Raw genomic sequence first — 13,434 nt, 5'->3', positions numbered from 1 at the left:
TATGACAAGTCCCCGACTGTTTGTGCCGTGCCGTGTCAAGTTTGCTTTGCAGGACATAAATTCAAAGTGGTGGTCAACTCGTCGCTCTCTACTGCCGCGTGGAACTCTGTCCCCCTTCCATGTGAAGCAAGACTGGTGTTTCAAAGTCCCGTGGATGGGAAAACGCGCGAGCGTAAGGTAGACGCATAGGAACTAAGCCAACTACGAGGGAGGTTACATCGAGGCACATTCACGCACGACACGCGAACACAGCTCTCCGATACATGTTTGGACATGTCCACTTGCTTTTATAGCCATCCCCATGTGCCCATGCACAAAAAGTCCATACATAAGGCCGTGTGACCTGCAAGAGGCGCTGAATACAGACGTGCGCTGGGTACCACCCCCGAGATGCGCAACTGTTGTTTCCCCAGACTCCTCCCACCGTCATCGTGGCAAGGGGAGAACCAGGATGACACAAGATTCACCTCAAAACGCCATCGTCCAAACAACCCACTCCGCAAGGGTACGGGGCCCAGTGGAACCCAGTCGGCAAGCCGCGTGAAGCATCGAAAATGAGTGATGACGCGAATAATACAAAAAGAAACAGAAGGGTATCCGTCGTGGTGAAGGGACTGGCTTCGCTTGCGCGAGCCGCTGACAGCTGGTATATATAATGTATCGCATGAATGTTCAAGCAGACTTGGTTTGGCCGTAGCTTCTAGAAGCCCTTGAACGGATCATCCTTGAAGTAATCCTCGTCCATGGTTCTCCCTCGGCCGTAGTGATCGCTGCGGCCACCACGATGCCCATTTGGCTCGCGGTGCCGACTGCGACTGTTTCGCCTTCGAATCTCCTTGCTCCGCCGTCGCATCGTATGACGGAATTCATCCTGCTCGTCTGGGTAGTCGTTAAATTGCGAGAATGCCAGGGGGCTGATAAAGGCCTCCATGCGTACAGTCCCGATGGCGTCAAAGAAGTTGCCCCCCGGGCGCGAGGATGCCTCCGATGTGCGCTGTGACGGAGGGTGGCTCATACCCCAAGTCGTGTTCGACGAGGCCTGCGACTGGTAGACATCCGATGATCCAGCCGTCCCGACACTCGCGTTGGCAGTGCTGCCTGATGAGTTGTGGTTGGCTCCGGTGCCTGCCGGTCCGGAGAAGCCACGGAAGGAGAGGGGCGGGGCCACATGGCCCCCGGTATTGCTGCGCTTTCGGCCGTGAGCAGCCGTCCCGTTGCTCCTCTCGGTGAAGCGTGGAATGAAGGGTGGTTCCGCGGCATCTCGAGACTCCTCTCGGCTATGGCCAGACGCCACAGGCGATAAGTCTGGTTGCCGGAAGCTTGTCATTTCGCCCATACGTGATGACGGCGCGCTGGGGATGCTAGGGATGCTTGGTACGCTCGAGGTGCCCATTCTTCCAGCGTTTGTTTTGCCCTTGGCAAGGCGGATCGAGTCTCTGATTCCACCCCGCTTGAATCTTGTCCTTGGCATGTCAAACTCTGGCAGTGGCTGCTGCGGTTGAGCCTGTTGCTTGACCTGCGGCTGCGGAGCCGGTATATCAGGCACAGCCTGGGACGAGTGTGCCAGAAATGACAGCGCTGTGAGCCACAGGTAATGCCGCTCCGCCGAGGTGGCCGTGAATTTCAAAGCCCGCTGTGGGGTCAGAATCAGGATCGAGCGATTAAAAACATTTGGCATGACCTTTGGCGCAGGGTTGTCATCCTTTACGTCGAGGACAGATTGTATGGTCACTGCCTCATGTCAGTTACGAGTAGTGGTCGGTCGGGTTCGATGCCTCGGTTCACTCACATTTGCGTCCAGTCTTGCCCATTAGGGCGCTGCCCGAGGACGGCTGTTTGCTGCTCCAAAGGATGGCCCTCTCGTACGGAGCAAGCCAAACCCACCTCTTGTGGCGATCATTGCTTGAGTCGTCCTTGCCAGTCGACTCTGGCATGCCAAAAGACTTGCGCCTCCGGACATATTTGAGCATCCACTCTCCAACCATGGTCTGCGCAATGGCATCAACCACGCCGGGCGTTTGAGAGCCAGTTGTCTGCGTGGTCGGCTCAGTGTTGTTGGTGTTGTCCGTGTTGGTCGAAAGTTCGTGGCGATGTCTCTTCCAGTTGCTGTTGTTGGGGCGGCCCTTGTTCCGAGGTGTTGTGATGTCGTTGCGCGGCATGGGAGGCAGTCCTGGGCTTTCGGGAGCCTCGGTCGAGGGCGAAAGTGGAGGGGGCGAACGGCTACCATGACGGCGGTGTCGCTGATTCCGCGGGAGAGCCGCTGCAGAGCGCACCTTTCTGAGGGTGTTTGTCTGGTAAGAAGAGCGGCTGCTGCCCCTTCGATGCCAATAGTCCCGACGAGTCGGACTTCTCTGTCCGTCACTTGGTGTGCTAGAGCTGAACGGCGGCTGCCGCGAGCTTGCGCGCGTGGGAATCGGGAATGGGGGAGATTTCGCATCAGGGAGGCTAGGGCTCCTTGAGCGGCCCTGGTGGCTAGCAATTCCGCTTTGAATCATCGCCGCCTTCCGCATAATGCTGGCTCGACTGGAGGGGGCAGGCGGTGGGGGGGCGGGGGCCTTTTCATAAGTCCTGCTCATCTTCTTCTCATGCTTCTTCGGCTCGTTATCCTTCCCTGGGAGGCCGAAGGAGCTGTACAACTCGGAGCTGACCGGGTTCACGGCGGCCCCAGTCTGTTTGGCCGGTGGCTGTTCCGGAGACGTTGTAACTGTTCCGAACGAGCCGCGCCGCGGCTGTCGACGTGAGACGCACTGGGGTCTGGGTGCCGACAAGGCGGTCCGATACTCGGCGTCGCTAAAGTCTGCATCGCCAAACTCGTCTGCCTCGTCCGAGCTAGCCGTGTCAAAGCCAGCAAAAAGGCTGCTGAACCGGTGAGGCCTTCTGACCAGCGCGCCTTTGTGATTTGCTAGCGGGCCATCATCGTTGTCACCAGGGTAGACATTATGAAGCTCGTCCCCGTCGCCATGAGAGACCGGTGAAGAGGGAATCTCGTGGGAGTCTCGCCCGCGAGCAGACCTCCTGGGGTTGCGCGCAGGAATCTCGCCAGGCGTTGGGTTGAAGGTTTTATCTTGGCCAAAGCCGACGGATACATTGGGCGATGTCGGTCGTGACGAGATGGCAGAGGGTTGCAGATGTGGCGGCAGCAACGCTAGCCTCTTGTCAGTCTGTATGCCTTCCGTTTGCACACACGCATCAGTCGTGTCGCTCGAGATGGGCATATTGACTTGGCAACCAAAATGCTTGAAGTGCTGAGGAAGCCGAGGCGACCGAGGAGTAGTCGGCCGGCTGGTCGGGGGCTGGATGTTGATGCTAGGGATTGCCAGTGGTGGAGGTGGTGCGTTGAGACGTGCTGGGCTAAGCCCTCGAGCCATCCTCAGCGGCTCTTCTGTCTGCGTGGACGAGCACACCATGATGATCCCTTCTGAGGCATCCGAATACGGCGACAGCTCGCTATAAGGCGATTGAGGGGTTTTGGGCGGGCTGAGCGGGCCTTCCATTGTCTGAGCAGCAGCAGATACCATTCTGCTCGTCTTAGACGGCTCGATAATCAGCGGCCGGCTGATGTGCACCCGCTTTCGCCTCTGGTTAGCTTCAATTTCGGAGTCGCCTCTGGAAGGGCTGTCAACGTCCGGCGTCTTGCCGCGAATCGGGAGCTCGGGGGTGGCCGGCTTGACGGCTGGGGCTTCGTGTGCCGGCGAAGGGGGCCGCGAGTACTGAATCCCGCTGTCGACATATGAAGCCGTATGAGCCGTTGAGCCCAGAATGGTGTCCTCTACTGCATCGTCCTCTCCTTCGGGCTCCAATGCCTCGGTCAAAGACTCGACAATGAAAGGCTTTGTACGTGCCACGCTGCCTGGCCGTCTCAGGCTCTCAATGCTCTCGTTTCGCCGGTGCATTCTGCTGTGCATGCCGTCGCGGCTGTAGGTACGGCGGCGCTTTACGGGACTCGAGCGGTTCGACAGGACACTTTCCCGTCCGTCGATGTCCGTGTCGTCATCGTCAAAATTCAGTTCGTCTGCCAAGGAGTGGCCGTTTTGTAGCAGCCCGACGCCAGATGTGTTCAAGAGGGAATGCCGAATGCTGTTTGTCAAGCTCATCGTCCTGACACTGCCGACATCATTCTCTTTGCCGCTCTCCTCCGCGTCGCTATCGTGAGCCTGGCTCGCACCATTGTGTCCGCCGTTCACGTGCGACGCCTGGACTGCGGCCACCTCGTCAAGCACCACTTTCAGACGGCTCTCAGCGATATGGACCCTGCGCTCATACTTGCGCTTCTCGTTTTCCCATGCCTCTTTTTCCTGTGCCCATTGGTCATGAACTCGTTGCGACTCATCTTCCTGGCTTCGAATCTTGCGCTGCGCAGAGTCGAGGCGCTTCTTGGCCTCGGAAATCGACTCGACGGCGTCGTCGCGTTCCCGTGCGAGCTCACCCAGCGCCGAGGAAGTCCCCCCTTCCAGCAACGACAGTTGGCGTTGCAGCGAGCGGCTCTCCTTGGTCGTGTCTGTCAAGTTCACCTGGAGGCGGTCATGCTCCTCTCTCACGGCATGCAAGGTAGACTCTAGGCTCTCGATCTGCTTTGTCTTCTCCTCTTGGTCGCGCCTCAGCGCCAAAATCTCTGAGACGAGGTTGGCATGCAAAGTCGGCGTGAACCTTCGGGGGTCGAGGATACTGATGCTTTCGTCGGTGGTCACGTCCCTTGACGTCCTCTTCTCACTCCTGTCGGTCAACATTGGCGTCGGAGGTGCACCACTGCCGGGTGGAGTGACGGAGCGGCGGCGACTCGACTTCCTTGAGGCCCCGGACGGAGTCCTAAACGGGGTGCCGCTCTGTGGCGTGGGCAACGAGCCAGCTCCGAGGCCAGTGGTATACTCATCATCGGTTTCCCAGACGGCCATTTTGCGATTGCGGACTCGGCTGCGTAACGTGGGCTAATGGCTATGGCGCAGCCCGCGGATGATATGGACAGGCATCAACAAGCCCTCAGGAGCTTGTCGAGTGTGGCTTGCTCCCTCAGGTTTCGAGGCAAGACAATCGGCCGGACCAGCCTTTTCTGGGTGGCTCACAGTGATGCCTGCAGCTGAGAAATGACAGCACCGATGCGGACTACTGGACGACCACGCATCTACAGTAATCAACAATTGCTTCTGTCGATCTTCCACAGGTTGTTAGCATCTTGCAAAAAGCAAATGCTGACGCAGGCCAATGCATGCCCCAGGCTGACGACTCAGGCCAGAACGCCTTTCGACACTCAACGCAGGGATTGGCAAACTTACGGCTTGCAGGTTTCGCATGCGCCCCCGAGGGTTACAAATTGCACTATGGTGGTCGCTTTTGATGGGAATGTCAGCATGAAACTCTGGCCACCAAACCGTGCCCAATGCTTCGGCCGAGATTCGCGCCTGCTCTGTTGGACAAGCCATCACCGAAACTCACGTACCACTCGTTTCCAGCCGAGAATGAACAGGGCAATAAATGCCGTGTTTCAGTTATTCGGGGTCTTGCTCATCACCGACCAACAAGAAGAGATTCCTCGCCAATATATGCCCGTGTCGCTGATCGCAGGAAAAGAAGGAAGGCGAATCAGTGTCTCGCAGCGGCCCGATGGTATAAATGTGCGTATGTCATGCCGTGAACCAATTGCGCAGATGTATCCGGTCTCCGACCACCTTTGGTTGCCCTGCAGAGGCGCGTTTCGGAGGAGGATGGTTGGAGTGGGTATAAGCGAAAGACAGGTGGCGCGCCAGCGAAGAGGGTGTCGAAATCAGTGTATCAAAACGAAAACTACGCGCGCGGAGGTCAGCAATCGAGACAATGTCGCTTCACGACAGCGGCGATGGGCGAGTGGTTGGGACAAGGCTGGAGATTGGCAAGAAGAGCGCGACTTGGGCAATGTTGCTTACAATGAGACACACTCAGCAGCACAAGGAGAGAGCTCTCTCCGCCGCAAAGACTGACGAGAGTTATGCGCAGGCCATTGGGTCTCGCGTCGTCGCACAGGAGGAACCGTCTCCGCGATTCGGCTCGGTGGCGTTGAAAAGACACTTCTGCGTGGGAGAAGAGAGAAGCGATCGGAGGCAAGACGAGGAAGAACAAGGCCCCGTCTCCTGTCAACGGAGGTAGGTACACGCCCAGTACGAGTAGTGCCCCAGAGAGGAAATTGGATGAAGAAGCGAAAGAGGCGACGAGGTACCGGCCAGGGTCTGGTCTGGACGATCGGGGCCGGGCTGCAGCAGCTCCAGTGGTTAATGTATGCGCGAAGAAGTACCGTATCCACCTATTACGATGACCGGAGAGTGACCCCAGCAGCTCGTGATGGTGAGGTGAGCGGACAAGATTATCCTCGGGGCTGTTGCTCGAAGCACATGTGGCCATGGACGCCTCCTTGGCCATCAGCACGAGGCACGAGGGCATTGTCGTCGCCCTGCTGCCGAGGGCCGCTTCACCACTCAATCTCGAGCAGGAGGCGCAAGCAGACGCAGGCCCCTGTGAAGACTCGTCAGGGACCCTGGCGATGCATGGCGGGAACGAAGAAAGAACGCTGTAACGCCGCTGTGGGGGGTGGGTGCCGCTCGATGGCGTGTTGATGGCCTCAATTGGACGGCAGCGGTGCAAATGGGAGCCCTGGACGCATGCTGGAGCACGCTCCAACTGTGTGACCCGAGCACGACTGGCCAGGACGCCAGCCAGCAAAGGCCGCAGCGAAGGCAGACGAGAACATTGATGAGACGCTGCCGAGGACGGGCCTGTCGGGACGCATCCGCTGACGCTTGGGACAGAAGGCGCCAGCCAGGCACGCCAACAGACACAGCGCAGCGCGCCTTTGGTGGAGAAGGGTGCTGGGTCCGCTGATGGCGGCCCAGGCCAGGTCCCAGCCGTGGCGGATTTGCAGCGGACGAGCCAACCTGCAACCTGCAAGGCCGGCCTTGGGTCCGCCTGCCCGACGTGGTGGAGGTGGTGCCTTAGGCCGTCCAAGGCGACAAATTCGGGGGACGGGAGCACAAGCCATGCACAGGAGCCGCCCCCCGGCCTGGCCCCCCAGGGTCCCCCTCAATCTCTCCCCACCCCCCCTTCGCCCGAAGCGAACAAGAAGGCCGTGAGCCATCAACCGCCACCATCACAACTCAACGAGGCCTTCGCTCGGACCGGGACCATCTGGGCTTGGCAGCCAAGGAACACCCCCGGCCGTTGGGGTACGTACTCCAACTAGCCAGACCGCGGAGACCAGCCGGGCCACCTCGAGTGGCTTGGGCCGGCCATCGATCATATCGGGGCAGTTCTTCCAGGGTCGAACCCAATTTGTGCCTCTCACCCCCGTGGTACAGTTCAAGTGCTGGCTTTTATATCACTGTGCTTCTGGATGCCTTATCGGCGGCATGGCTTTATGTCTGCGGCGGCAGCCAAGCCCGACACGGCGCCGTTGAACTCAAACGAACGCCCCCCGTCCTGGATCAAAACGTCCGGCCCACGACGGCGTCGAAATTCTTTCGTGATGCTGTGCCTGGGCCGTCGCGGCACGACGTAGGCATCGCATAGGTACTTGGGACAAGGCGGGGTAGAAGAGCTGGCAGCCCCAATCAGCCCCGGTTCTCTCTTCGGCCACAATTCATCGTTCGATGGTCTGCCTCAACAAGAGTTCGCGATGACAAACCTCAACGGGACGCTCGCTGGCCCTCGAGCCGCACCTGCGCCGCACCTACAACGACTACTGCACTCCATCACGAGCTATGCGACTCCCATCACCAAGCTAATCCGTGTCCAGCTCCCTGGTCGCCTGTGCCCCGATCTTCCAGGACGCTGGCGTCCCGCGGCCTCGGTACTGGCGAGAGCCAGATGCCAGGGCCTGTGCCCAGCCCATGGCCGGCTGTGGGCGAGATTGCCTGGCCTGAACTGGACTGTGCAGCCGGCCTCTCCGAATTGCGGCAGGCTCCACGAAGACCTCAGCCTCGAGATTGCAGGTCATCTTCGGCCGCCCCCCACGCCGCGGGCCGTCGTTGATCGGCAAAAAAAAACATGGACAAGCATTTTGAAAGAGCTTTTTCTCAGCCTCCCGCCTTGCGTTTCATGTTTCATGTCAATGCTTGTGGAGATTGGACTAGGGCTACGCGCACCACGCCGACATCGACGAGGCCAACCAACGAGAGCGGAGGCTGCCTCGCACACCGATGGCGCCGAGGGCTTACTGAACATCTACGCCTGTTTTCTGTTTCGAAGGAAATCAAGTGAGCCCGCATCAACAGGGCTTGCCGCCATTCTCGCGCCACGGCACGTTGGCTAGACCAAACAAAGCAAACCCGTCGAGTCGCCGGCCTGGGAAGATGTTGGCCGTCGCTGCGCAGTTCGGGGTCAGCCACGACGAAAAGCCCACTCGTTCGCCATCGCAAAGCCGGGGTTGCAGGCATCACCCCTGTTCAGGGGTCGAGGAGGCTTCATTTGCCATGGCCTGATGCCACGGCACCCGCCCGATGGTAGTAGAGCAGCCCCATCTTTGCAAGGCGAGAATTGCTCAGGCACGAATGCGGCTGCTGTGCGACGGTTCGAGGCATCTTGGTCGACTGCATCTCTTGATCAGACATGGCTATGCCTGCGGCATGCATGAAAATCTATCGGCACAGAGCCGGTCCGCAAGGAGGTCAAAGCTCCCGCAATACGGACGTAGTAATAGATCCGGGCGGCACCACCAGCGATATGCAAGACGACACTCCCTTTACCCGTTTTAGCCGCGCCCAAGAGGGGTACAGAGGACGAGGCCGTCTCTGGACTTCATTTCCCTATCAGAAGGGTCGTGTAACTTAATTGATGAACTCTGAAAGGTTCGTCAGGCTGTCGTCTGTGCTCCCATTCGACGGCAGGGCTGACATGCTCTTGCGGGCTCGGCGAGTGACGGCCGAACAACGATTGACTGACTCCGCTCGTGTGACTCGCCTCCATCCTTGCAGGCATGTCCGAGCGGCATCCTGATGTCCACGATGCAGGCATTTGGCTTCATTTAGAACAGACGAAGATGGGCCAAAAAGTAACTTCCAAAACAGGGAACACGGGGAGGGATAGACCTTGCTGGGTGCGGCAATCGGCGCGAACAGGCACGCGGGACGAGTTGAGCCGACCCAGGGGCCCGACGCTCGTTCATTTCTGCGTCAGCCCTGCAACACGTGCGTACCAGCTTGGGGAGACGCCGCCAACTCCAACAACCAACAGAAGCCTCAAAACTCCAATATCTGCACGCTAGCTTGACATTGGCCCGCCCCCAGTGACGAGGAACGTGGTACGAAGTGCAAGGTGCGGGCATTAGACGGGGGCTCAGACGATACAGACCTAATAAAGCAGAGCGGAACGAAAGCGTCCCAGCGAAGGGCGAAAGAAACCGGGCGGGTCGGGCCCATGATTGATACCGGACGCGGCATTTGGAACTTTATAACTGCCGCCCAGGGTTGATGCTACTGTGATGAACGAGCCATGCTCCAGGGTCGACAACCCGTGTTGATGGATGATTCATCTGGAGGTTGCACCGAAGCCAGACCCGGAGTGTCTCGTCCAATGTCTTTACCCCCAGATTAGCAGGACCCATTGATCCGCGCCATCACGGACCGCATACGCCCACACACAGAGGAGCACACGCGCAGGAAGCGAGATGAGAGAGAACGTTGTTTGTCAGACCCCTCGTGGCAAAGGCAAAAGGGCCAAGAGGGCGGGCAGCCCAAAAAGCTTGACGCCTCTCGAAGCCGCCCGGCGCGGGCAAGTCCTCCGGCCCGGTCCATCGAGCCGTCGCGTGTCCTCGTCGTACCCGCCATCCGCCACCCCTTGGGGAGCTCCAGAAATATGCATGGGGAAAAAGAAAAAATGCGCCATAGAGTGAGGGGTCGAAGAAGCAAATCTGTGGGTTTCGTCCGCCAGCGAACCAGCCCCACGATACTACACTTGCGCGGAGAGCAGAGAGCCAAGACCGGCTCGCCGTTGCTCTTGTACCTCCGCAGCGTGTGTGCGTGTGTCTGGGCGACCTTGTACTTCGTACACACGCAGAGAGTCGGCCATTCCTCCTTAGTCGACTCTTTTTGGCGGCGCCGAGCGCGGAGAAATATGGGGGGTTGTTGCGGGACGCGGTTGCACAGCAGCCCAGCCCAGCGCGTCGGCCCGTGGGGGACCGTTTGTTGGCGTCGAGTCGGTCCCCTTCTGTGGCGGCGTCAGAAGGCCGTGGGACGGGACGGGAAAAACGACGAGCGACATGAAGCTGGGTCTGGTTGTCACATTCACCTCGGGGCGCCCGGTGTGACGAAATCTAGGTTCTCGGTGGTGCCAACCAACAACAAGAGCACGCAGGCGCAGGAGCGGGCGCAGACGCATGGGATCGCGGGCCGCCCGCGCGCCCAGGGCCCTCTTCACTCCGGGGCACGGCACAGCAGCATCCGTCGTGCATATGAGCTAACGCGCCTGTATCGGGAGATCCAAGGCACCCCTTTTTCTCAAGTGATGCTGCATGCGAAGCTCGGGCCTTGGGCACGGCGAAGCGGCAGAGGGCTTGTGAGAGGGGTGCATAGCACACACACACACACAATGCCGCCATGCGCGGTCTGTAAGTCGACCAAGCCTGCATCGCATGCCGAAAAGCGCAACGGCGACCGCGCCCCGATCTCTCTTATTGTTTTTCCTTCTTCCTCCAGCCACGATCTGACGCATCACCTCCTTGTCTCTTTCCGCTTTCCTCGTCGTCGCCCCGCGGGCGCGGATCGTAAGTGTGTATGTATGTTTGTATGTACGAAGTATCTACATGGTATTACCTATTCCGCGCATCTCCCGGCGGGCAGCATGGGATGAGTCGGGCCTTGTCCGCGGGTGCATTCACGCAAGGTAGTTCCGTACTAGCGTTAGTACGAGGGGTACCTTGGGCTCCTGAGGCTCGTTGCGCCCATCGTCAGAACGTGGCGCCGAGCCCCACACTCCAAGGAAACAGAGAAGCCAGTTTCAGTGCGTCGCGGTACGTGACAGTCAATAGGACCAAGGACCGGCGAGAGAAACGGGGGTTCTTTTGCCTGCCCATCTTCAATCTGAAACGAGTTTGTTGGTGAGCCATAAAGACTTCTTGTTGTGATGGTGGTTGTGATGGTGGTTGTTTGCTGTGCCTGTCGGAGGAATGCAGGATCAGGAGAACCTGACCTGGGTCTCATCACCCACGGAAAGAGGGGGGGGGGGGGGGATGCTCGACCCGGGAAACCGGGATTTTCAGCGGCAAATGCAGACAATCCTATCGAGACGAGGTGTAGTTCCCAGCGTGATAGGTAGTGTCTTCGCGTCTCTTGCATTGGACGTTTTTGCCGGACGCCTCTTTCGGGTGTTTGTTGTGGACTTGTCACATCTTCCTCTGCCTACCCTACGACACCGCCCATGGATGCGAGACGCTGCGCAGACAGAACAACGCTCGCTCGGAATTGACCGGCGCTTCATAAGGCAAGACGGAGATGACATCGAGAAGATCTAGCCCCTGACAACGGGAAACGTGCCGGCAAAGCATGACGCGTCGCTGTTGGTTTATAGCTATCTTGAGACTTGATCCTTCGCCGTCTCAAGGTTCTGTCATGTGATGATGATGGCGTCTTTCGGCCCAAAAAAAAAGTGCAGCCAGCCAGCCAGTCTGTATCCGAGACGCTTATCATTACCTCGGTATGCGACGATGACATACTGCGCCCTGCGTCAATGACGCATTCCCATCGTCCCTATGGACACAACCACCATGTCCACGACCGCGACGACACACCATCACACTCGGATGCAGCAGCAGCACCACCCCCCTCTATCACATCCCGGCACTCATCTACGTATAGTATGAGAGCCGACACCAAGCATTGTATTATATTAGAGTACACAGCCATTCGGATACCCGCCCGGAAGCGCGCCTAAAACATCATGTCCCCTGGTACCGTCTCCCCGCTCGCTGAGGTCAAGGGCCTCACCTTTGACGTATTCGGCACCGTCGTCGATTGGCGCGGCTCCATCACAGAGGAGCTCGCCCTGCGCGCCCATCGCAAGCTCGCATCCCCGGACGCCTTGCTCGACGACGCCACGCGGGAACGCGCCCGGGCCCTGAGCGCCGATGGTGACGGCTGGGGACGCTTCGCCCACGAGTGGCACGAGTCGTACGGCGCCTTCACCCGGTCCTTCGAACCGGGGCGTGATGCCTGGAAGACCATCGACGAGCACACCCGCGAGAGCCTCGCCACGCTGCTGGAGTCGTGGGGCCTTCGCGGGCTCTACTCCGACGCCGAGCTCGACTCGCTGAGCCTCGTCTGGCATCGCCTTCGCCCCTGGCCTGACTCGGCCGAAGGTCTCACGCAGCTCAACACCGGCGGCCGCGTCGTGACGGCGACGCTATCCAACGGCAATGTGTCCTTGCTGCGCGACCTCGACGACTTCGGCGGGCTGGGCTTCCAGCGCCTGTTCTCGGGCGAGACGTTCCGTGCCTACAAGCCTAACCCGGCCACGTACCTGGGCGCGGCGCGCGAGCTGGGCCTCGAGCCGCGCCAGGTCGCCATGGTGGCCGCCCACCTCGAGGACCTCCAGTCTGCGCGCGCGTGCGGCCTGCGCACCGTTTATGTCGAGCGCCCGCGCGAGGAGGCCTGGGCCCGCGGCGACGAGCGGTATGGCCGCGCGCGCGAGTGGGTTGACCTGTGGATCGCTGAGGATGAGGGCGGCTTCGTCACGCTGGCGGAGCAGTTGCGTGAGCTTGCTTCATGATGATAGGAAGCAGCCGATAGGAGGCCACAAAGGGATCTAGATCTGGGTGTGCCGCCGGCTCAACGAAGCTAGCATGTCGTTATTCGCTTTCCTGATATTGTTGATTGCCCTGCGTGGCGCGGCAAGTGCTGTCGCGAGCTCATCCGCTGCTTATTGTTCCTGGACATGATCGTGGGCTTCTATCGGAACCCTGAACCTGGCCATCTGCCACTCCGTTTTATGCCCGGTCCCGGTCTCGCAGTGCAAACGTGGGACCCATGTCGACTACAAATAAGTAGTAGGGGGTAATCTGGATTTATGATCATGGTCATGGCATGGCCTGTGTTGTGGCTTGGTTGGTCAGCCTCTCAGTTGGCCGGCTCGTTCACTGCTCTCTCTCTCTCGCCCGGCCACCTATAGAGCTCTTCTTCCTCCCTTCATAGTCCATCAAGTCTCTTCATGAGCTGTGCGCCTGTGCCCCTTTTGTCAACCTGTGTGCTGGACGCTGGAGAACCTTACTCTGCCTCTCTGCTGGCCGCTTCGCATAATACGTATGAATGCCGGCCCGCTTGACGACCCTCGCTAGAGTCATGCCGGAGGGCAAGCTCGTTTGGTGTTTCAGTGAGACGCAGACGCAGGGCCTCGCAACGTGGGTCCCACATTGACGCTGCAACGCAACGGTTCGACGTCGATATCGCTCAACTCCGGTGCCACCGGCTCAAGTCCATACCTTGA

The 13,434-nt window shown here is 59.3% G+C and overlaps 2 protein-coding genes across 2 annotated transcripts; one reads left to right on the top strand and one right to left on the bottom strand.

Moving 5' to 3' along the window:
- Nucleotides 1–172: 172 nt before the first annotated feature.
- Nucleotides 173–6,680, bottom strand: JDV02_006814 (uncharacterized protein). The gene is made up of 4 exons (XM_047988242.1): nt 5,898–6,680; nt 5,271–5,778; nt 1,790–5,149; nt 173–1,731 (listed from the first exon to the last, which is right to left on the bottom strand). The coding sequence occupies exons 3-4, from the start codon at nt 4,890–4,892 to the stop codon at nt 701–703; spliced, it is 4,134 nt and encodes a 1,377-aa protein (XP_047844235.1). The 5' UTR covers nt 4,893–5,149; nt 5,271–5,778; nt 5,898–6,680; the 3' UTR covers nt 173–700.
- A 4,959-nt stretch (nt 6,681–11,639) lies between these two features.
- On the top strand, nt 11,640–13,162 carry JDV02_006813 ((S)-2-haloacid dehalogenase). The gene has a single exon (XM_047988241.1). The coding sequence runs from the start codon at nt 11,893–11,895 to the stop codon at nt 12,718–12,720; it is 828 nt and encodes a 275-aa protein (XP_047844234.1). The 5' UTR covers nt 11,640–11,892; the 3' UTR covers nt 12,721–13,162.
- Nucleotides 13,163–13,434: the final 272 nt, after the last annotated feature.

The sequence above is a fragment of the Purpureocillium takamizusanense genome, chromosome 6 (genome assembly GCF_022605165.1).
Source record: "Purpureocillium takamizusanense chromosome 6, complete sequence".
In the NCBI taxonomy this organism is placed as follows: Eukaryota; Fungi; Ascomycota; class Sordariomycetes; order Hypocreales; family Ophiocordycipitaceae; genus Purpureocillium; species Purpureocillium takamizusanense.
Note: the sequence above shows the minus strand (reverse complement) of the source record. Positions and strands in the feature narration are given on the sequence as shown.